At 30.8% G+C, this 24492-nt stretch overlaps 2 protein-coding genes across 2 annotated transcripts; one reads left to right on the forward strand and one right to left on the reverse strand.

Annotated features, from left to right (window-relative positions):
* Positions 1-253: 253 nt before the first annotated feature.
* LOC125815851 (uncharacterized) lies at positions 254-2062 on the reverse strand. The gene has a single exon (XM_049495413.1). It carries the CDS (start codon positions 1906-1908, stop codon positions 445-447), a length of 1464 nt encoding a protein of 487 aa, XP_049351370.1. The 5' UTR covers positions 1909-2062; the 3' UTR covers positions 254-444.
* An 11844-nt stretch (positions 2063-13906) lies between these two features.
* LOC125815856 (fatty acid amide hydrolase) lies at positions 13907-22148 on the forward strand. The gene is made up of 20 exons (XM_049495420.1): positions 13907-14000; positions 14087-14196; positions 14280-14340; positions 14860-15056; positions 15127-15256; positions 15485-15562; positions 15643-15790; positions 16518-16630; positions 16716-16791; positions 17856-17927; positions 18383-18434; positions 19035-19115; positions 19200-19283; positions 19454-19557; positions 19645-19737; positions 20293-20361; positions 20957-21021; positions 21381-21442; positions 21831-21926; positions 22032-22148. Exons 1-20 carry the CDS (start codon positions 13922-13924, stop codon positions 22116-22118), a joined length of 1857 nt encoding a protein of 618 aa, XP_049351377.1. The 5' UTR covers positions 13907-13921; the 3' UTR covers positions 22119-22148.
* Positions 22149-24492: the final 2344 nt, after the last annotated feature.

The raw sequence follows: 24492 nt of genomic DNA on the forward strand, positions 1-24492 counted from the left end.
TTATTACTTCAGTGACCTAAAAGTGTTTGCTTCGTCGTTTTCTTTTATTCACGGGTAAAGCGTAATGGCAGCACATAATTTATACTTATCAAATCAATGAACGCAAGATATATAATGCTGAGGTTAAAATACTTAATTTGATATAAATACAGTATTTAGTAGTACTATCGTTGTGGCAAACTTTATATTAAACTCATCCTATCCTTTTTCTTCAAGTGAAAAAATGGAAAATCACAAAATGCATTGCATGATATATAAAGGAACATATAATCTTGAAGAAGCATAGAATAATGAAACTCAATCTCCACTCAAAATGTACACATGAACATGGCACATAATCTACTCAAGATAAACAGAATTATACTATAAACTCATGCCCTACTACTTTTATTTTATTATTTTTATATGAAAGTTCATATACCTTTCATTAAACAGCTTCAAGAATCACACTGTAGGTTTGACTTTAGCAGCTTCTTGAGTTCTCATATCGGAGCTAACCACCGCTTGCGGCGGCATTGCGTGGTACTGCGGTTGTTGTTGTGGTGGCGCCATGACACCACCTTGGGGAGGATAGTACATCTGCCTTCCTACTCCACCATCGTACGCCATTTGTGTGTATCCACCTGCATCTGCTACACCAACTCCCATGGTAGTTGCGGGTCTTACCATGCCATATCCTTCCGAATAACCAGCCACCTTTGGAGGTCCCTGAGATTGTAAAGTTGGTGGTGCCGCTGCAACTGTCGGCACTGCTTGTGGTAAACTAGGCATGACATTGTAAACTGGTTGATCCCTGTACGGCTCCTGTGGCATCCTCTGAACGGCGTAGTACCCTTGTCCCGGTGGTCCGGCCATTGGCCTGACAAATTGAGGGTGCTGGTGTTGGTGCTGGTGTGGGTGATATGCTCCGGCGGGTGCTTGATGAATCATGTAAACTGGTTGTTCCATACCGAGACTGCTCGCCGGTAGTACTCCTCCGGGGACTTGTTTTTCCTGCCAATAGCCAACCTGTGCAGGTACTGTACCCGGCACGGTAGGAGAAGCTATTTTCTCCGGTCCCCTCTGAACATAATAGTCACCTCCGGGGAAAGCCGCTGCCAGATTATCGTCGTTTTTCCGACGATACATATTTTGTTGCTCTTCTAGATGCAATCTCTGCAGATCCTGAATGTGCTTCTGGATCGGATCAGTCCCCATCATCCTATCATCCACTCCATGAACCGGCATCTCCGGTTCCTTAACAACTTGCTCAGCATTCGGATCTCTCAATTTCACATGTGGCGGTACCATCCCCTTCTCTGAACCAAACAGAAAATCCGCGTTTCCAACCTGCTGTGGAACAGCCCCCGCAGTCGGAGACGCATGAATCGGACCAGAATTCAACGCATCCACAAACCTATCCTTCTCCGATTTCGAATCCTCCGAACCAAAACTCCGGCTCTGCGACACCTCACTCCCAACAGTCGCCGGCGGATTCGCCGGAAACAAAAACAACCTAAGCCTAGCTGGTTTAGGTGAAGCTCTATAAAGACGATCATACTCATGCATCATATGTTCTAGATCATCATCATTAGTAACAGAAATCAAAGCATCAAGGTCCTCACCTGGAAGCTGATACTTAAAGGAAACAGTATCAGTATCACAAATAGCAGCAAGCTTAGAAATGAGAACAGGAAACTTAGTATTCCGCTCAACAGAGAGTATTTTAGTTTCACCGCCGATGTAAGCAAGCTGGTTATCATGAGGTCTAGGGTGAATCTTACCACCATAACTACACATGAATTTGACCTTGTAATTAGGGATTTGATTCGGATCTTCCCATGCGGCAGTGTTTTCAAAATCAATTTCACGGGAACGGGGAGATGAATCGCCGGATTCAGGGTAAGAGGTGTAAGAGTAGTTCTCCATTTTTGGGGGTTTAGGAGGATTTTCTACTGTTTTTTGATAAGTGGAGTCAGGCCATTAGTGAAAATAATGAAGAAGATGGAGGATTTTAAGAGGGCTGTTAGAGAGGGGAATTACTATTCTCACCCGTGACTTTACGGAAAGTGTGTGCAACTTGTTGCGATTGATTTGAGTAGAAAATTACGCCAAGTAACACGAACTCATCATGCTATGAGTCAATAAATGAAAAGTATAATCGTTAAACACGAATTATGTAATTATAATTAATACAAATAATTTTAATTTGAAATATATAAATCACTAAGCTACCAAATTTAATATTTGTCAAACTAACTATTTAGTAACTAATTACATTAATACTATTTTCTTCAACATTAACTAATACATCAAGGGTAAAATATTTATTTATTTTTAAGCAGATGTCTCAGGTTTGACTCCCCTCTAATAACATACTCGCCTTTGGTAGGAAGCATTTTACTTTCAATGTGGAATTTTCTGATGTAAATTCAAATTTAGTCGGACTTTAATGTGAATATCGAACACCGAATAAAAAATAAAAATAAAATCAAATACCATAATGTCAAGTGGCACGAAATGAGTTACTTAGCTTATTTATTTTGAGATGATATTAAATATCAATATTGGCTAGTCTGACATATGGTGGTCAATTTAAAACTTCGACATTATTCATCACACTGTCTATCATCCCCAAAGCTGTCAAAAAGGGTCGGCTCAACTCCATCCGGTCCAAGCCTCGCGGGTCAAGGAATTTGAAAGGTTGGGGCAGACTGGCCCTTCATTCGGAAGGGCTTGAATATGCTCAATTCAACCCAACCCTTGAAGGGTCGAGGGCTAGGGCGGGCTAGCCCTTCTTTTTTTTATTTTTTTATTTTCAAACTTATAATTCTATAACATCAAGAAAATGAGAAGATTTTCAAATCAAATATGACAAACAATGGTATTGTTTTAATAACACTAGCAAAATGCCTAGATGTATCTCATATACCAGATACGCGAGCGAGATAAGTAAGTGATAAGCAAGATTGGAGGGAGGCGAGGGTGCGAGATTTTGTCTATGCATCCTAGATACCTGCATATCTATTTTGATAGAGTGTATCTAGAACATATTAACCTAATTTTGAATCCATATATTCTGAGATATATGTATTTGGACGTACCAAAATCTGGTAAGATTCATAATATTACAACATAACGTGTATATAAGTAATTAAATTATATACTAGTTAGATTATTGTAAGTTACCCTAATAAAAAGTTTTGACCCATGAGCCAATCCCGGCCCGGCCCCAATCAAGCCTCAAGGGCCAAGGGCTTATATGGGCCGGGCTTATAAGCCCTAGATTTAAAAGAGCTTGAAAAATTATATTCCAACCCTATCCCAATAACAGATTGGGTTGGACTTACCACATTGGCTAAGCCCATTTTGACGGCTCTAATCATCCCTATAGGAAAGGAGTAGGGACTAATGATATTGTCAAACATATCGTGTAACACACTCAAGGTAACTTTAATTAATGCCTTCATATTACCAATAAGACTTCAAATCAAAGGCTAGAATTGACAAACAAATTTTGATCTAAACATATAATTAGGGACAGAAATAAGATTTTTATTAAGAAATAAATTCATATCAATCCCTTTAACTCTATTCTTGATCATATAAAGTTAGTAAAATTCCTATATTAGTGTCATAATTGAAACGGTCGATAGTGTATAATTTGCCTTGTAATTAAGCATGCAAAACAACTTCGAAACAGGCATTTTACCATTTGGTTTGGACCACAGTTTTATCATTTGGATTTGATACGATCAATGTGATGCCTTCAATTCGAACTTTATAAGTCAATTGCTTCAGTACAACTTTTGGGATTACTATATAGTGGCCCTATACTATAAACCTTTTGGTCCCAACTCAATAAATGTAATCCTGATTAATTAATTAGATACGTGTAGATGTACCTAGTTTCAGTTACTACATTTTCCTCCGTCTCGTTATGCTCAATTTTTCTTTTACATGCTCTTTAAGAAAGCATAAGTAAGAAGCGTACCTAAAAAATACTCCCAGAGTAAAAAAGTAGTACATTAGAAAATGACCAAAGAAGATAATAAAAAGTCAATTGTGCCCCTACCAACAAAGTTGAAAATGGTGTGAATTGGGACTTTGACTAACAAATCGAATTGTGCTGGACAAATGGTTTTTGTCCGTGTAAGCAAACTAACCAGCCAATTAGCAAATGACTGCAAATTAATACACAAAATTAATACCTAAATTGATGAATACAGCACATGGTAGTTCATTATCTTGTTCTACATGAAAATGACCTCTCATTTTGTTTTTGTTTTTTTAATGTAGAAGTGAATTGACATGCCTTAATCATATAGAATTAAATTATGTAGTAGAGTACTACTTTTTTTTTATAAGTAATTTTATCTACTTTTACAAGTTTTCCACCACGCTTTGTTCAATGATGAAGTCTCTCAATATTTATATTTATCATCATGTGATAAGGCGTAACTTGAATCCTTGCCATGCCATGACATGATTATTTCTCATCTGTATATAAATTTTATATAATCATTATTTAAAGTTAAAACGCAATAATTAAGAAGATATGACTATTTATAATGTTATCCTCACGAGATCAAATCTCAATGTTACGTTCTTACATCTTAATATGCATTGCAGTTAGATTCTCTTGTTCGTTTGTTAAAATATACATATATACACATATATTATAATTTCATTTACTTTTACAATGTTGATTTTTTCTTTCACACTCCCACTCACTCAAGTTTTTATTTTTTGGTTGGGGTGGGGATTGAAGGGGATCCTCATATCAAAGATCAAGCCTTTCGATTAATTTTGTAAAAATAAAGATATATGTGAGTCATTTTTTTTTATAATCAGAAATATATCTGCTCTAAATTATAATTAAGTTAAAACATATACCAAACCGTTTTTCCTGTATTCAATATTGAATTTTTATTCATCTGCTTTTCTTTTTTACCTTCTAAAAAAACCTAGGTGAACGCATAAACTATTTGGGAGCCGAAGCCAAAACGGTAACTTTTTCCCTCAAACAAACATAAACACTATATCAAAAAAAAATTAAACCAAAAGGGTAAAATTGCTCTTGAGAGAGCGATGTCTTTCGAATAAAATTAACACTGTTTGCGCGCTTTTTTTTAAAAGACTGAAATCGCTGCCCATGCAGCGTTTTTCCTCAAACTTTTTTTTTCCCTTTTTGAAAAACTGAAATCTCCTCAAACTTTTTATTTTGTTTTTGAAAAACTATAATCGCTGCCAGCGATTTCCCTCAAAAAAAAATTTAATTGTTGCTTATTGATTTATAAAAGAAAAGTTCAAATAAATTTTACATGATTTTACCTTCCTTTGTAATGAATCTCATTGTATTTTGCCACCTAGTTGATCCATGAGAACCGCAAACTTTGCTAACAATACTACAGGCACAATTAAAAAGAAAACAAATTGAGGAAAATCGCTGCCCAAGCAGCGATTTCAGTTTTTCAAAAAAAAAAAAAAACGCTGCCCATGCAGCGATTTCAATTATTATTTTTTTGACAAAACCGCTACTTCAGCAGCGATTTTAATCTTTGTTCGAAAGACATCGCTCCCTCAGGAGCAATTTTGCCCTTTTGGTTTAATTTTTTTTGATATATCATTTATATCTTTTTGAGGAAAAAAGTTATCGTTTTGACTTTGGACTCAACTATTTGGTGGTCTTTTTTTGTCGTTGGATTTGGAACTTGGTGGAAATTAGTGGGGTTGCTTTTGACAAATGTTATCCTTACGAGATCAAATCTCAATGTTCTTACATCTTAACATGCATTACAGTAATGTTTTTTGTTCGTTATGTTAAAATATAAATATGTTATAATTTTTTTTCTCACTCTAGTTTTTTTATTTTTGGTTGGGGTGGGGGTTGAGGTCGAAGAAAAAAGGGTTTTATATATCCCTCAATTAATTTTATATTGATAGTGATATATGTGAGTCATTTTTATAAAAAAGGTTATATCAACTCTAAATAATAAAATTGAGAGTATATCGAATCATTTTCCTTATATTCAATTAATATTGCAATTTTGTTCACTGCTTTTATGTCACAGGCATAGACTTCTATCTTTATTAGTGGAAGAAATTTTTGTCATTTGGTTGACTTTGGAATTTAGACTTGAACATATATCTCTGTTTCTTAATACTTTTCCTTTTTAATTTATTTATCTAATTTTAATGTGACATATAATTTTAAATATTATAGAAATTTTTTGAATCATATAATCTTAATTTAAAAATATGTATAGTGTCCTAAATTAGAATATTATTTTATCTTGTAATCTTAAATATATTACTAAAATGTGAATAGAATTTTGGATGGTGATTGGTGAACACATGAATGAATAAAATGAATGAGGAAGAAAAGAGGGAAAGACCTATGGTCAAACCAAAATGCGACTTCCAACTCACCTTTGTCAAATGCAAATTAATTACATTTCTTGTTTGTTGAATTTTACCTTTTAAGATTCTTATTGTTGAATTCATATTTGAAACGATGTATTCAAACCTAATATATATTATAACTTTAATGAATTTTTACTTATATATCTATATTGCACGTTGAAACTATTGGGCTAACCTAACTGCCACAATTATTTACACATGATTTTAAATTTTTATTTCGATATGCAATTTGAATTTTTTAAAATATATATTTTTTTAATAAAACATGAAAACTTCACAATTTGCAAAAACTATCAAAACTTCCTTAACTCTTATACGATCCTACCAAATATCTAAATCATAATCTGTAAACAAGATATCAGAAACATTAATAAATCATGAATCTCTAAGTTTTTTTTTTTTACATTGAAAAAAACTTAGGTCAACGCATAAACTATTTGGAGGTCTTTATTTGTCCATGGAATTGGGACTTGGTGGAAATTAGTGGGGTTGCTTTTGACAAATTTGGCCTCATGAGCCAAAGATTTAATTTTCTTCAATTCCTCTGATTTTGATTTGTTTTGTCGGCCAATTCTATGTTATTGCAATTGAATTGATAAATCCAATAATCGTTCTCTTGATCATTTTTTTTTTTAATCTCTTGATCATAAATACAACCACTTTTTTGCACCCCCTAAAATTAATGCAATAAAATTAGCTATCTTTTTGTAGAGTTGTAGGATTAATTAATCAAGTGTTTTAATTTGTGGTCCCTTTCATTATCTCTCACACAATGTGATAAACATATATAAAACTTAATTAGTTGTTTATAACAATGTATTACCTTGACTTCGTATTTCTAAATACGTTCCTTTTCCAAAACTTATAGTTGGACTCAATTCAGAAAGAACTATAAGGATTACATCTTATTCCGAATAAAAAAAAAATATGTGCGAATTAACAAATCAACTACTTGTCGATTATTTTTAAAATATATATGTTGTTGAGAAATTAAAAGAAGCTAGCATCATTGGCATGTGCAAAACCAAGGAGCAGTGTTTAAAAATTGTTACGATCTATTATGATAAAAGAATAGTATATACTTATAAGATAACAAGTGAATATAACATTAATCAATTATTATATATTAAAATGGACAGCTTTAAGACAGCAATATTCGACGTAAGATATGGTATAGTACTAGTTAAAAAAAGATGCATCAAGCACAAGAACCAGCGTGAATATAATATCTATATATCATGATACTAAACATCATCATTTGGTTCCACTTTATATTTCTTTAATAACTTAGAGAAGAGTGTTATATATTGCTACTTATTTCTTCCGTTTTAATTTATATGTGATAGTTTGAATTTTAAAATTCAAAAATTAATTTTGATTGTGAATTTTGATATTAGTTTTTTGGAATAATTTTTATATTTGATAACTATATAAATGCAGAGGTGGAGCTAGGTGGGGTTCAAACGAATCCACTAGCTTTTTCGTAGATCCTATGTTTATATTAGAAAATTAAATAAATAAATGTATATTAACTTGTGAACCCCTAAATAAAATTAATTTAGAATCCCAAACTCCTAACCTTGGCTTCGCTTCTGCATAAATGTACTAAATGTCATAATAATTGACAATTAAAAATATTTATAAATAGATAAAAAGCTTACGATAAACGAAAAACTCATTTGAATTTCAAAATTTAAAAGTGTTACATAAATTGAAAAGACAAATGGAGTACATTATTTTTCTTTTTAATATTTGTTTATTTTGTATGACAGACGTAAAGCTAGTACACAGTCAAACAACACATTTGACCACCCAAGTTACCAAAAATAAAACTATTTTAAAAATAATTGCAGTTCTAATTATTATTATTTTATTTTATTTTTTTGACATTAAGAATAAAAAGATAAAAATATAATAAAATTATCTTAATTTAATAACATTAATTTGAATAAGTATATTAAAATAACTATTCAATAGACTGGTGGACTAAATGATCAATTTTACTGTCCTTAATAGAGACCTTTACAATTTTAAAATTTTAAAGCTTGAATAACCCATTTTATTTACATTTTTTAAAACAAACAATGTAAGATTTTTTTAAAATTTTATTTAGAGGTATTTGAGTTGACTAGAATAAGATGGAGTTTGGATTAACTTAAAAATTGGTCAAACCTACTTTTAAGTTAGTTTTTGACTTCTGAAAGTGTTTGACAAGTATAAAAAAATAACTTAAAATAAGTAAAAAATGACTTAAAATAAGTTAAGAAGTGTTTGACAAGGTAAAAAATGACTTTTTAAGTTAAAAATGACTTAAATAAGTCAGAAACCAAAAGTAGGTCCCTCCTACTTTTTATTTTTTGACTTACAAATCATTTCAATTTAATTTTTTATTTTTGACTTAAAAATTATATTTTTAAAGTCAATCCAAACGGTCTCTAATATTGTAGCTAGTAGTTGTAATAAACCAATACGTACACATGGGTTTTCTTGCTGGCAACTCGTATTGGAAAAACAAATAAGAAATGCAAACAAAGGAAAAAGGGGAGGAATCAATTAAAATAGCGGCCAAGTTGATGATACATCGAAGTTTATTACTAGTACTAGTACTTTTGTTTTAATTTATGCGATGAATAATGATGATTTTTCATTGTATAAAATATTAAAAATTAAGTTTTATAATAAATTATTATTAAATATAATATTATATACATTGAGACATAAAAATTAATTATATAGTTATGAATGTAGACTATTTTCGACGATAATATACATCTCCGAGTACAACATTTATAATTCCCCTCATTAACGCATTTGATCGATCCACTCTCTCGTCATTATCAGCCTTCATGTTCTCCATGTTTATTTATTGGTTGAATCCATCGGTAGCCTCTTAAAGTTGGCACCAACTTTTACTTAAACACCTTATCTAAGTTTTGTTCATTTTAGACAACTCATGTCATGGTCCATTGTGACATTTTGACACTTTTTTAATTATCAGTCAAATATATAAAGTGTTTATAATACACTTATCGATGACGTGTCAAAATGACGAATTAAATAAAGACACGTGACATATATATATAAAATAATTCTCAAATAGTGATTTTTAGTACAAAAAAAAGTGACCAATGAGTGAATGACGCGTGGAATTTTTGCCCAAAAGATTTTAAACATAAAAATAGCAAACCCCACCCACCCCGACCCCTGCGTTTTCTCCACTCTTCCCCCACCCACCTCTACCCACCCTAACCACAACCCCTTCCCCACCAACATCATCTCCTCGAATAGAATAACAAACCCACAAATACCACTACTCAAATCTAATTTGAGATTATTCATGAATTCATGACTTTGCATTTTTCTTCTTCTTTACAATTCTTCACATTGTCTTCTTTTAATTTTTATTATATCATTATATTATAAGTCCATGGGTTCAAATTCATTTTTTTTGTCCGTAGCATTATCATATTTATTTCTCCATAAAAGGAGTTTAAGTTTTGGGAGATGATGGCTGAAAAATGAGGAAGAAGATGAAAAAATAAAAATAAAAAACAATTAAATAAGCCTTTCACGCGCTGGGAATGAGTGTATTACATTCTCTACGACATATCAGCAAAAAGTGTCAAAATGACATAGCGGGATATGACATAAGGTGTCTAAAATGAACAAAGTTGAGTTGAGGTGTCTAAGTGAAAATTAGTGTCAACTTAAGGGGGCCACCGATGGGTTTTCCCTTATTTATTAAAAGGCCAAACACATACACAACCCCTTTAACTTGTCCTCATTGTTCATTTTGACACTGCATTATGTATCATTTTAATACGAATTACTATATTTATGATTTTATTTATTTTTATATATGTTATTCAATTGTAGTTTCTTATTTTCAAAAAACGACATGTGTTAGTTGATTTTAGTAAAAAAAAAATTAAAAAATTAGCGAACAAACATTAATTCTTTTTTAAAAATAATAATTTATTTTAAAGATTTTTTCTATATTTTTTGTGTGAAAAATAACTGACGAAATTGTGTTGGTTTTCTTTCTTAAAAAATCATTGATATCCCGAAAAGTCAGTCGAGTTGTAACATTTTTTAGTAGTGTTATTAGCAATGAAGAAGAGTCTCTTTTTTCACTCGTATTAAAATTGCATTTTTTTAAATTCATATTGAGTCATATTAAAAATTAAAAGCGAGTATTTGTGTTAAATTCAGATAGCCTAAACGATAAGAAAAATAAACAAATATGTAGTGTTATTTAATTTGATGGAATGTTTAAGAAAGAAAATTAAAGAACTTTCGTCGATTTATATTCATGCAAAAATACAGAGAAGATCACAAAAAATAATATTATTATTTCAAAAAATTGTGTTCGTTGAATGTTTAAGAAAGAAAATTAAAGAACTTTCGTCGATTTATATTCATGCAAAAATACAGAGAAGATCACAAAAAATAATATTATTATTTCAAAAAATTGTGTTCGTTCGCTAATTTTTTATTTTTTTTAAATGAAAATTAATAGCCACCCTTAATTTTTAAAAAATAAGAACTGTAATTGAAGAAAATAATTAAAAATAAAGAAATCATAAAAACTAGTATTTGTGTTTAAATGGTACATAAAAAAATGAGTTTAAGGGTTAAAATAGAACAACTCTAAGTTGAAGTGCCAAAATGAAAAAAATGAAGGCAAGTTAAAGGGGTTGTGTATATGTTTGGCCTTATTTTTTTTATAAAAAAAATAACTTCTATTTTTATTTATTTTGTGTCTCATATATATATAAAAACTTGTCATTTTCTATGCATTAGTCAAAACTTTAGAGTCTGTTTGGTATTAATGTTAAAAATTCCTTATTTTAAAAGTATTTTTTTAAAAATAGCTTTTTAGAAGAATGTTTTTTTTCTTAAAAAAATAATAATTTGTGTTTGACAAATTAATTTGAAAAGTGCTTTTGATAAGCAATTTGTGTTTGGCTAATTGTTTTAAAAAACGCTTTTGAGAGTCAAATTACGAAAAATGGCAAGTATCAATGTGCTTTTAATATTATGATAATTTTATAGAGAGAAATCATTTTAAACATCTAATACAAAAACTTTAAATTACATTTTTAATTTAATTAATTAAATGTACATATTCAAATTTTCATTCAATATTATGCATATATAAAAATTGTTGAAAAATATTGAAAAGAAGATTCTTTTTGTTATTTGTTACCTATTCTCTTGAATTCAATCTTAGCTATTATCCTTTTGTTCTTGTTATAATACTCTGAAGTTTTAAAAAATTCAATCTAAAAAAAAATAATACATAAATTAAGAAAATAAAAAAAATTGTTGTTTATTACTTTTTTGGGATGGTCTGTAAATCTTTAATTGTTACTTTTTCTCTCTCTTTTTTTTTTAAATTTTACAAAAATATTGTTGTTACTTTTATTTTTAATTCTATAAAATAATACGTAAAATTATATCTACAATATAAAATATAAATAATAATATAAAAACATAAACAAAATTAATTTTTATTATATAGAAATAAAAAATAAAATTCTTGAATGAAAATTAACAAAACTTATAAGATATGTTAATTAATTAATTAATAAGGGATATATTGATAAATATGAATATATGTAAGTGATATTTTAGTCTTCAAAATAATAATTTTTTGTTTCTGCTTCTGCTTTTGTTAAAAACTATTTTTTTTTAGCTTCTATGATTCTACCCAATAGAAAAAAAACTGTTTCCACTTCCATCTAAAAGCGGTTTTTAAGGATTTGTCAAACACATAGAGCCTGTTTGACATTGATGTTGGGATGCCAAAACACTTATTTTGAGAAAAAATAATAATTTTATTGAAAAATTAAGTGTTTGACAAATCAGTAAAAGCGTTTTAAATGGAAGAAGAAGCAACTAGTTTGCGGTTGAGAAGAAGCTAAAAATTTCTCCTTTTAAAAAAAAGCAGAAACAGAAACAAAACAAAAAAATATTTTTCTCAAGACTAAAATATCATTTTTCATATATACATAATTACATATTACCAATATATTTCTTATTAATAAATTAGTATATTTCATAAGTTTGGTTAAATTTCATTTAAGAATTTTATTTTTTATTTTATATAATAAATATTATAATTTATTTTTCGTTTATATATTATTATTTTATATATTATATATTATTTTACGTATTATTTTGTAGAATTAGATTAAAGGTAACATCAATATTTTTTCAAGATTAGAAAAGAAGAAAAAAATAACAATTAGATATTTCAGCCACCCAAAAAAGGTATAATATTGATTGAAAATTTAATGATGTAAATTTTAATTTGAAAATAATTTAAAAGTTAATTAATTTAGATATTTAAAATAGTTTCTCTCTATAAAATAATTTTAATATTAGAAGTACATTAATAGTTGTCCTTTTTTGTAATTTGACTCTTAAAAACACTTTTTGAAAAACATTAGCCAAACACAATTTGCTTATGAAAAATATTTTTCAAATGAATTAGCCAAACAAAATTGTTTTTTTTTTTTTCAAAATCACTTTTCTAAAAAGCCATTTTAAAAGAGTGCTTCTTAAAATAAGTTGTTTTATCAGTAATACCAAACATGCTCTTAATTTTTCAAAAAAAAATATTTTTTTCTTAAAAAAAACACTTCTGACCTCCCAACAACAATGCCAAACAAGCTGTTAGACAGAAATAAGCTAATGTTTGCGTCTTTCATGATGATCCGATTAGTATACATGGATAAGTTGTCACAATTCGAATTATAATTAGACTTACTACTTTACTGTCGGAATCACTATACTTTCAAGTTATAATATATTATAATTAATCATCTGAATAAATGATAAAATATTTTTATTAATTTTGTTGTGTATGATTAAAATAAGAACACATATATTAAGTGATTAATTTATTTATATAATGAGTTTTTGTGAACACGTGAATCGTTTTTTCTAAAACATAAATTTAAAATATCTAAAAAAGTACTTTATCATAATTAATTTGAGACAAAATGAGTCATAATACTTGAAATTCAATAATATATTTAAAATATATTTATTATTAAGAAACAAAGAAAATAAAATACATACAAATTTTATTTTTATCTTTACCGGATAAAAAAATTTGTTGCCAATAACCCTTCTCCTAAAAACAAAAGTTATGCCAAGCAAAATCTACACGAAAATATGACGATAATAAAAAATATAAAGCAAAAATCAACCGTTGAAAATTAGGTAACTGCGGATTACTAACTCTACTTTTAATTAACGCGCAAAAATAAACCGTTGAAAATTAAGCAACTACAGAATACTAACGCTACTTCTAAATTTAGGTAACTGCGGATTAGTAATCGATGTTGACTACTCAATGCTTCTTCATTGCTATTTGCCTTAGAGTTTGAGACTTTCAAGACTCTGTCAAGTATGTGTATCATAATTTATCTATCTATCTAGTCAGTTTTATTCGTTTGATTGTATCTGCTGTGTTTTTGTCCAGTTCAAAAATTGTGACTGAAAAATGGGGAAAAAGCAAATAATGTTGCCGGCGATTGAAGTAGACCTTACTGCAGTCAAATATATGCCAGAAAAAATTGAAGGTTTTGTGTTTCATCTTTTTCACTATGATGACATCGGTAGTATCATTTTTTCGCCCTGAGTTTTTTTTTTTTTAATTGATTTGCAGCTCCACATTTGACGGGGTTTTGGTTCAAGTTGTTTGTTAAAGTAATGGAGGCACCTGTAATTGGTTCTTTAATTGCTAGTCATCTGAAGGAGAAGAATGGGATTACTGAGGTTTGTTTACTTGCAATTTTTTGTATCTTGATGCATAAAAAGGAGATCAAGAAATTAAAGAACGGTTGTGTTTTTATTGTCAGATTCTGAAGAATACTGTGATACCAGAGGTTCCCATGTTCATTCCCCAGTTTCCTCTTCAAGGTTCTCTATTAAGCTCTTGCTGATTATCTTTCACTATTTTATTGATATTTTGTGTGTTTAAGTGATACCAGTTAGTTGGGATTAAGTTTTAATCATGTTTGTACATTTGCTTTAAGTCGGTCTAATGTTTTCTAGTGAAACTAGTTTCTAATATTAGATTGGGACGGGATTAAATTAGTGCGACATAACTGATTCCGACTTGCTTGGGATTGAGTCATACTTGTTATTGTGTTGTATACTGTATGTATAGTGTACATCGATTTTTCATCATGGAGTAGGAAAATACATATTCCTTTTAAATATGTCATTCCACTGAGGTGGTGCTGCTTAACCATCTTATTGTACTCCTTGTTATCTCTTTTCCCCCCTATTAGTTGGTGATAAAATAATACTCAGCTGATTTTCGGACATATAACTGGAAAGAAGAATAATATTTCCATGATTTTGTTGAAGTTAGAATTCAGGAATTAAGGTGCTTTTTCTAATGGTACTGACTTGTTTAGTATGTATATGTATTAGAGCCAGAGCCTGGTGTTGTTTGCTTAGAAGAAGATGGAAAACCTGAAGAACGGGTTGCTTTAGCATTGAAGTGTCTTCCACATTATGATCCTACTTGCAGATGGAGTTCTGATTCAGGAGAACCATTCCAATTCCGCTATTGGAAAATTCGTGATTATGGATATGCTTACAGATCTAAGCTTACGACCCCATCTATGGCAAGTGACTTTTCATTCATTGTTTTATTTCGGTCATCTTCAAGACTAATAAACCTCTGTAATGCTAAAGGTTGCAGAACACTTTATCTCAGCAATGGAGGTATTTAATAGTAAGCAGCAATCAGCACCACTATTAATCTCATTTGACCCCGAGGAAGTGAGAAGGCAAGCGGCAGCTTCCACTCAAAGATTTGAGGAAGGTATTTTTATTTGTTGATGTGCATAAAGTTGGATCTTGTAAGAACCTACATATCCAATTCACAATTTGTCTTTTTTTCTCTCTAAGTTTACAGCACACGGCATCAAATATATGATATTCGCTTCCTGCAAATAAAGCTTATCTCAAATTACTGTGCCAAGTCTGCTGATTTTGTTACTAAACCGTATTCCCTTTCATTTTTTTTTTCTTTAATGATGTGGTCATGGAGGAAACCCATTGTCAATCTTGGATGGGATTTTCATTGCAGTCAAGGATGACATTGATTGCTATCCTCATCCTTCAAAGGGTATTTGTTTAACTTCATATTTCCTCTGTAAATATCTTTGCCATTTTTAGCTGAACATCTTTCCCCGTAAAAAAGTGCAGGTGGTTCTAAATGGTTTCACGAGGTTCGCCAGGTAAAGGCAGATGGGGTTTCTGTGTCAAGATTACGAAACAGTGGTGCAATTTTAGTAGGAAAGACAAATATGCATGAGTTTGGTATGGGCACAACAGGAAATAATCCAAATTACGGGTAAACTTGTTTCCTTGAACCTACAAATTGTTGAAAAAATGATTTCCAACACAAATAGCAAACATGACTATTTTTTTTTTTAAAGATATATGCTAAATATTGGCTTTGTGAATGTTGAAGAAGGATTTCAGTCTTTCACATTTAACAGGAGTATGCTAAAGACGTCCCTCAAAAGAACACTTTTTTTGATTTCTCTATCTTCCTTTCTGTTTCAATTTTGATCTTTCCGTGACTGAGTGTTGGATGTTCTGTAGCAGTCATTTATGGCTCAACCTTTGCCAACATAGCATAAGGTTCACCAGAGTGGTTTATTCCTAGTTCATTCTTCTTGATCAAGAGAGGTTGTCGGGTGGTGTTTTTTTGGCTGTTATGTGATCATTGCCACATTTTGACTCATTTAACTGCAGAATAGTAATACTTTTGTTTCCCTACATCTCTTTTGAATGATGATTCTTTACCTAAGTTACATATTTCAACATGTCTAATAAAAAATGTTGTCCAGTCCAGTTATTACCTCTTTGTAGTCTTTTTCCTTTGGTTGAGTGACTGAGAGTTTTGCTTGAGTTATATTTGATAAGCCACTCATACAGACCGCTTTAGATATCTTTCCCTTGTTCTCGGAATATAATTTTTTGAAGTGTATCTGGGAACTATTGTTTCTTGGGTAACTTTAGGTTGAGTGTATATTTTACCTTTCACAGCAGTAATGAGCCTTTTCCTATGGCAGTACACCTGGAAATCCGCATAATCCAAAAAGGTACACAGGTGGTTCTTCCTCAGGTTCAGCTGCAATTGTTGCTTCTGGATTGTGCTCAGCAGCATTGGGAACAGATGGTGGAGGTTGTATGACATATTGGGCGTAGTGAATTAGTAATTTGTTTTAAAATGGTTATAGATTTTCAAGATTCATTCATTTGAAGTCCAGGTTCAGTACGAATTCCTGCTTCTCTTTGCGGGGTTGTGGGCTTGAAAACAACATTTGGACGGACTGACCTGACAGGGTAAGTTCATGAATGGCAGGTCAATGTGCATCTATACCTTATGGCTTATGAATTATATTGTTCCCTTCAGGAAAACTTTCTGTCTGCTGTCAAAGCTATGATCTTCTGCCTCATACAACTTGCCTCCCTCGTACTCCAGCCTAAAAATTGTTCTTTTCTTTAGTTATCCCTATTTTCTGGATTCTTAAATTCTCTATGTTAACATGTATTCTTCAATATCTGTGAAGGGCATTTTTCATTTCGCTTGTGGATAAGTGAAACAATCATTATAAACCTAAAACTCTGTGTAAGGCATGAAATCAAGTATATTTTTTCTAGGCCATAGTTAAACTCAAAAGCATTATTTCCCAGGCACTTCATGGTATGAGAAATAAGGTAGCTTTGTAGAGAAGTGATGCCTTTACTGCAGTAGTTTATAACTCTATTCTGCACATTGCTTAGAAATGTAATCAAAGAAGAGCCCTATACGCTTTCTACACACACTACTTACATAATCCATACCGTGATACGACAGCAAAGGAGACACCGAGTACATGCACTACTTACATCTTGCAGATTCATAAATAATTCAGGATTAAGGTATCGGTGAGAAAAAGAAAGGTTTTTGGTTTTCTGTTCTTTCATTACAGAATCCAAAGACAAGAAAATGCCAATGAACTTCATGTCCCGTGAATGCTGTTTGAGTGCGCACAGAAGCAAGCTAATTTGTTCTTACAAATTTTGGTCAGATGACTTTTTTTTGTATGCATGAACATGGAGAGTGATGTTTCATCTAGTCATGTCCAAGAAGCTAGATGCTAAAAAATAATAATATTAAATTCATTTTATGTTGTGATATGTTTCATTTTGGCCATTGTCAATGATATTAGAATGAACTCCCATACACTTGCAGAATTTGAAAATCGAAAAAAGTGGCCCATATTTGAAATTTGATCAGAAGTACGTGATAATAATTAGGTTATTTAACTCTATCAGGCATATTTTATAAACATTTCAATGATTGTGATTGCATGTTGCAAGGGTAGATATGTGTATAATTTTGTCCATCTCTGTTCTTTTCTCAGGTCACTGTGGGAAGCAGGAACTGTCACAATTATTGGACCCATCACAGCTACAGTTGAGGATGCCATACTCGTGTTAGTAATTGGGTTTAACTGCCAATTTCCTTACAAACAAATAGTCAATTCTGATCATGAAAATCTCTGATATCACCTTACTGTGTACAGTCAAACCATGGATTTTTTTTATTTACCTCTTTGACTTGATTACATATGCACCTAGAATTATTTTGGTGTTGCACTGTTTGCACTCTGCATCAATTTCATTTACCTTTATGTGAGCTAAAACAATGGTGAAGAAGATACAACAAGAACAACATTTGCAGTACAGTCCCACAAATGGGGTCCGGGGAGGCTGGGGAGTACGCAGACCTTGTAAAGATAGATCAATTAGGTTGTATATATTTTTGTAAAAATAGGTTGTATGTTTGGGGATCTTTTTGTTAAATTTGGTCCCAGCTATCTTGATCATGGTGATAACCACTCTTATGGTTGATATGTGTTGATTATGGCTATTTCCTACAACTTTTCAGGTATGCAGCAATCTCGGGATCCTCTCCAGCTGATCGAATTCGGCTGAATCCTGTAATCACTCACAAAGTGTACTTTTGCAAAATTTCAAGATATTTTTCTGCTTGAGGGTTCAGTTTTAGCCTTTTTTTTCCCTTCATTCGTGTAAATACTTTAGTTAATATTAGTAAATAGAGTATCAGATCATTTTTCAACGTCGAGTTTGACCATCTGTGATACTGAAGTATGTTGGTTACCATAATAACTCAGTTTGGGGTATTTTTCTTCAGAGATCTGTTCTGATCCTGGTTCAGTTTGGGGGATGTTTCTTCCGCTGAATGTCCCATTGTTCCTGTTTTTATACATTCTGCAGTATTCACTCTACTTATATCATGTAAGATTATAGAAGACTATATTAGTTAAATTGCTGAAAAAAATTGTGACATTTCCCTATCCATTATAACCTTGTTGTTTTAGGTCCCCCAAATGGATTTGACATATCTAAACAAGACCAATCTTAAGCATAGGATTAAGTTGATCCTATACTTGTACCGGAGACTGTTGAAGTCGGTTCAATGCCAAATGAGTTATTTTCATTGGATTAAAAAGTTGTACTCTGCATTAAGCATGCTGTTTTCTACTCACATTATTATTGATTGATTTTTCATTTTGCAGTCCATCCCTTGTTTACCAGATTTATCTTCCAGTGAGAGTTCAAGTATCTTGGGATCACTTACCTTGGGAAAGTATACAAAGGTGTTGCACTTCTGTTCTCTTAAGGTTGTTGGTGATTTTAACCTTCTTGGTTGAGCTTTGGCTGATATGAGACATGTTTTACAGTGGTTTAACGATGTTAGCTCGACCGACATATCTGATAAGTGTGAAGATGTCCTAAACCAACTATTTCGTCTGTATGGGTGCAAAGTAAGTCCATAGTACTCTTAATTACGTATGTGATCAATTCTGTCAGACTCATTCTTCTTACATCAAGATTATTGTCTATTTCAGAAGACTTTATGTTTAAAGTTCAGGTTCACTTTTCTGGATTTAATTTTGTTTATTCTATTTTTCTTGCTTAACTCTTTGCAATCAAGACAACAGAGATTGTCATACCGGAGCTTCGTGAGCTGCGCACAGCCCATACTGTTACTTTTGGATCTGAATCACTGTGCTTACTGAATCCTGATTGCGAGGCTGGGTATATTTATTTTCCATCATGCTATTTGTACGACTGCTTGGTATGTTGTTGTTTGGACTAATATAGAATTTCTTTCATTTTATGTAGGAAAGGAGTTAGATTGACTAATGATACTCGCACAAATCTGGCACTTTTCAGATCATTTGCAGCATCTGACTATATATCTGCCCAGTGCCTTAGGTAAAGAATTAGTTAGTGAATACTTTCATACATGTTGAAACAATTTGTTCAACTATTGTTTGTTAAAGTATCAAATTAGGGATGCGAAAGCTGCCGCAAGTGTATTGTGGATCATTGGCATTTTAACATTTGGTTCGACATTTAGTAGGCATTCCTAGCTTTAACCACATCAGCGATTTTAGGTTTACTTACTTCACTATAAGCTCATTATGTGTAAAATCTTAGAAAGTTACCTGATATTAAATTTTCAATTGGAGGAAAGATATGCTCATAGCTTGTGCACGGAAACAAATTTTAAACTCCAATAGAAGAGCATGTCAGAATCCATGTTCTTGCCATTAATTTCATGGTCTCTTTACTCCATAGTTACTGTGCGTCTCTGAAGTGTCATTTAATGGTTCTTTTTGTCTATGTTTTGGAAAAATGTCAAGTGCCAAATGTACTACTATGTTTTATCTAAATGTTAAAAGATTTCAGTCTTGCTATGGAATTGCATTTAGAAATATGATGAAGTCTATTCAATTTATTTCAGCTTTCCTGTGTCTCTTATTGCAGGCGAAGGATAATGTACTACCACATGGAGATTTTCAAGAAAGTAGATGTCATTGTAACACCTACCACTGGGTAAACTAATTTCTGTTAACTATTTTCCTTATCTTTTAGTTGATGGAAGTTTCAGGAAGTTGGTTTCAGAAATAGTTATGTCAAAGAGAGTAGAATTTTCTGACGTCCTCTTGCGATATTTGACATAAGATTGTACTTCAATGGAAGTCAAAATTTTAGATGATTGGTGCAAAATAGGAACTACATGTTTCTTTTTACTTCACGTGGATAATGGTTAATCAGTGAATGACTCAATAAGAGTATTAAGGATTAGGATATTTCTCATGTCTTTGAAGTTATACCCCATAATTTAGCTTGACGATTGAAGTCACATTTGTCTGATGTTATGATCCACAGAGGATTTCCATTGAATACCTCACTCACGAAGTTTACACATCAAATGGAAATGTATATGTTCATATAGAATGACGTATACTAAGGCTTTTCTACCATATCACAGAATTTTAATTTTTTCCCAAGTAAATTACATCTTCCTTTTTTTTCCAACTGAAGTAGATGGACCAATGGTTTTTGTATGTTGTCATTTATTTCAATCTGTTTGTGGACCCACAGACACTTAAATCCATAAATTTCTATTTTTACTTTTTTTTTCCAGAATGACAGCCCCAGAAATTCCAGAAAGTGCTCTTGCAGTTGGAGAGACAAATTTGCAAGTTGTAGGTAGGTTAACATCTGTTTCTATTCTTTTCTAAAAATTATCATTTACAAATAAAAAAACATCATTTTATTACTTTGTAGTAGTCATTAGTAGTCCTTGGATATATTAAGTATGAGAATGCTATGCTATTTCACGAGATATCTTATGAATAAAATATTTGATGTTTGACTGGTTGGTAGATTCAGAAATTTGATTTTTGCATGCATTGAAGACAGATTGTACTTTGATAATTAAAGTCCCGAAGCGTTCTATCTCAAAATATTATCAATTCTACAACAGTTCTTTTTGTTGTTATGATGAGCACTTCATGATGATCAACTCTATTTAGACTACTTATTTCATCATTTGCTATTCTTTTCAGCAAGCCTAATGCAATTTGCTATGACAGCAAATGTTCTTGGACTTCCGGCAATTTCTGTCCCTGTAAGTGATATTCATTTTTTTCCTCTTAGGCAGTTATCTGAGAGTAAATCGCATAAAAGGATATGGAATAGAAGGATAAGAACCTGCATGTTGATAATATACAAACAATGCTCCTATTCTAAGCATTTCAAGGACCTGCTCACCTTCTTTCCAATTAATATTGACACACAGCAGTAAAAATGAATGACTGAACGCTCTCTCTCTTCACAACTTTCTCCATTTGTATTTGCACAATCTCTGTTCCCTTTAAAACTAAGATGTCTCTTTGATTGATGGCTACCACCGTAGGATTCAAAATTATTCTAAAACTCGTGGATGTCAAATATCAATCAACATCATGTGTTTAAAATTTATTATTGTTATACTTTTCTTTTCTTTTCATGCTTAGATTGGTCATGATAAGCAAGGACTTCCAATAGGCTTGCAACTTATTGGTCGTCCGTGGTGTGAAGCTTCAATCTTGCGTTTAGCTGCTGCAATAGAGGTATTCTCCTCCCCCCCCTACCACCACCCGTTCCCAACTAACAAAGTTACAAACTGCTAAAATGTTCAAACAAGTATTGATAGGAGATTTGACTTGTGCTTTCAGGAAATCTCTGCAGAGTATAGGAAGAAGCCAGTGGAGTTCTATGACATCTTGAAAGGGAAGTCTAATTTTAACAGTTTCCATGACTGACTACACTGAAAGAAAGTGAGCAATTGACAGGAATAAGTTTTAAGGCAAAACAAGATTTTATTACAAAAATAACTTAAGAGAACGAATGGAACAAGAGCTGAAGAATACTCTTGACATAATTTTTTTTTTGATGGTTTGTGTAGGAAAAATTGATTCCACTTCTTGAATAGCCACTGATTGGCACATTTATTTCCACTTGATAATCATTAATTGGCCATTACTGCTAAATCAGATATTAAGTGAGAAACCAAGACAAAAAATATATATATATATATTTCTTTTTCTCATTTTCTTCAGTGCTGGGTTTTTGTTTTTAGTTTACAAGAAAAGAGTTTGTTGGATTTCGGAATTTATCTTATACTCCCTCCGATACTAAAAATAGATGTCCAATAATATTTGTTCACTTTATGAAATTCATGGATAATTTTACACTTAGTAGCTAATTTATCCTTACCATTAATTATAGTCATTTCCCTTTATTATATTCAAAGGGTGATATAGTAAAATTACCCTTTATTTATAGTTTCTTAAGGGGTATGTCAAGTCAATAGTGGACAATTATTGTTGGACAAAGAGAGTAACTGAAATGTGAATATATAGATGTCTCAAGTTTTCGAAAATGTACAATCACTTTCCTATTTCTTCTTTGGACTCTGTCTCTCTTTGACTTCCTTCTTAATTTTGTCTCTCTTAGCATACATGCATATCCATATAAGAACCCTCATCTTTGCTAGCTTCGACTTTTGAATGTGTGTACTCTTGACATTTGACAAGCCAACACTCTTGTTCCGTACAACAAATAACATAGAAAAATAATAATAACAAATTTGATTAGAAATCACAACTGAATTTATTTTTTTTAAAAACTAACAGTAATGCCAAAATATTAATAAAAAAGAAATACAAAAATTAAACGTTACAGCGCAGACTAATTTTTTTTGTTTGTTTTTCTTCTCACCTTATTTAATTGATTTCTCCTTCAAAATCCAACAGCTTTTTATTGCTAACAGTAAATCCAGTTGAAAAGTTATATTCCTAAATACCACAATTAAACAAAAAGAAACAAATAACACAAAAACCGAATTGTAAATTTGAACAAAATTTACTCAATAATGATAAATTCATTTGAATAGATCGAATACTGAAACATACTTTAAAATGTTAGCGTGTTTGTGGTTATGTTTTTTAAACTGATTCTATAATTTATTTGATAAAATTTAGTTTTATTTTGCAACCGAGTATATTAATATGTTTTATTGAATATTTTTTGTTTTTTATTTGAAGATTATGAATTTTAACTAGTTTAGTGTTAGTTTGCCAAAATAGCCTTAGACCATCTCCAACCCACCTCTATTTTACTCTCAATTCTCTATATTTGGAGAGTAAAATAGAGAATGGGATCTCCAACCATTCTCTAAATGATTCTCTATTCTTCAAATTTAGAGAGGTGAATAGTAGTTCTTCAAACTGTTCACACTCTCTATTTCACTTTTTCAATATTTTATTATTATTTCTATTATTTTCTAATTAACATATTATTTTACATATAATGTCATTAATTAAATATCTAATATTCATAATTCTTCTTAAATATAATATAATATTTTTAAAAATATATTATTTAATATATGCTACTCTAGTCTCGAATTAATAGTATTTTAATTTTTTCTAATTTTCGTCAATAATAGATTTGATTTTATTATTAATTTTCACTATAAGAATACACAAAATTAAAATGAAAAGATGAAAATTTTAATTTTGATAATTGAGGACAAAAATGCTCATTTTGAACGTTGTAATGCTTACTAGAGCATTTATGGGAGCAACATAATAATTTTAAAAATTGAGTGTTTATGTAATATTTATGTAATTGTATTTCACTTTTATTTGAATTTGTCCTTGTATATTATATTATATTTTCTTGCAATTTATGTTATTTAAAAATTTAGAATAAAATATATTTATATATTAAATAAAGAATTTGAATTTTTTTTATATCACATGAAAAATATATAAAGTAATTATTTGAGAAAAAGAAATAAATGATTTATATTATGAAATAAGAAAATAAGAATGAATTAAAAATAATAATATAATTTTGAGGAGAGAGAAAAAAATTCTTTTTTAGAGAGTAAAATAGAGAATTTGATTGAAGTTGGTTGTCTGAAAAAAATAAAAAAATTTATATATTTAGAGAGTAAAATAAAGTATAGGGTTGGAGATCCCTTAAACAATCAGTTTTGTAGTATGTGAATAAAATTAAAAAGTACTATAATTATTTTAAAATCGAAATAAAAAAAAATAAGCCCTCCCCCCCAAAAAAAAAAAAAAACTATATCATTCTCAGTTGTCCTCATTACGCGTCAAGACATCA

The sequence above is a fragment of the Solanum verrucosum genome, unplaced genomic scaffold, assembly GCF_900185275.1.
Source record: "Solanum verrucosum unplaced genomic scaffold, falcon-dt-bn FXZP01000261.1, whole genome shotgun sequence".
Classification (NCBI taxonomy): Eukaryota; Viridiplantae; Streptophyta; class Magnoliopsida; order Solanales; family Solanaceae; genus Solanum; species Solanum verrucosum.

What these genes read in the sequence shown, in the direction of transcription:
- LOC125815851 (XM_049495413.1), bottom strand. Translation starts at nt 1,908, where the DNA reads ATGGAGAACTACTCTTACACCTCTTACCCTGAATCCGGCGATTCATCT.
- LOC125815856 (XM_049495420.1), top strand. Translation starts at nt 13,922, where the DNA reads ATGGGGAAAAAGCAAATAATGTTGCCGGCGATTGAAGTAGACCTTACT. An exon ending in GGACGGACTGACCTGACAGG is followed by an intron (nt 16,792 to 17,855) that starts GTAAGTTCATGA and finishes TTCTTTTCTCAG; the next exon opens with GTCACTGTGGGAAGCAGGAA. An exon ending in CCTTGGGAAAGTATACAAAG is followed by an intron (nt 19,116 to 19,199) that starts GTGTTGCACTTC and finishes CATGTTTTACAG; the next exon opens with TGGTTTAACGATGTTAGCTC.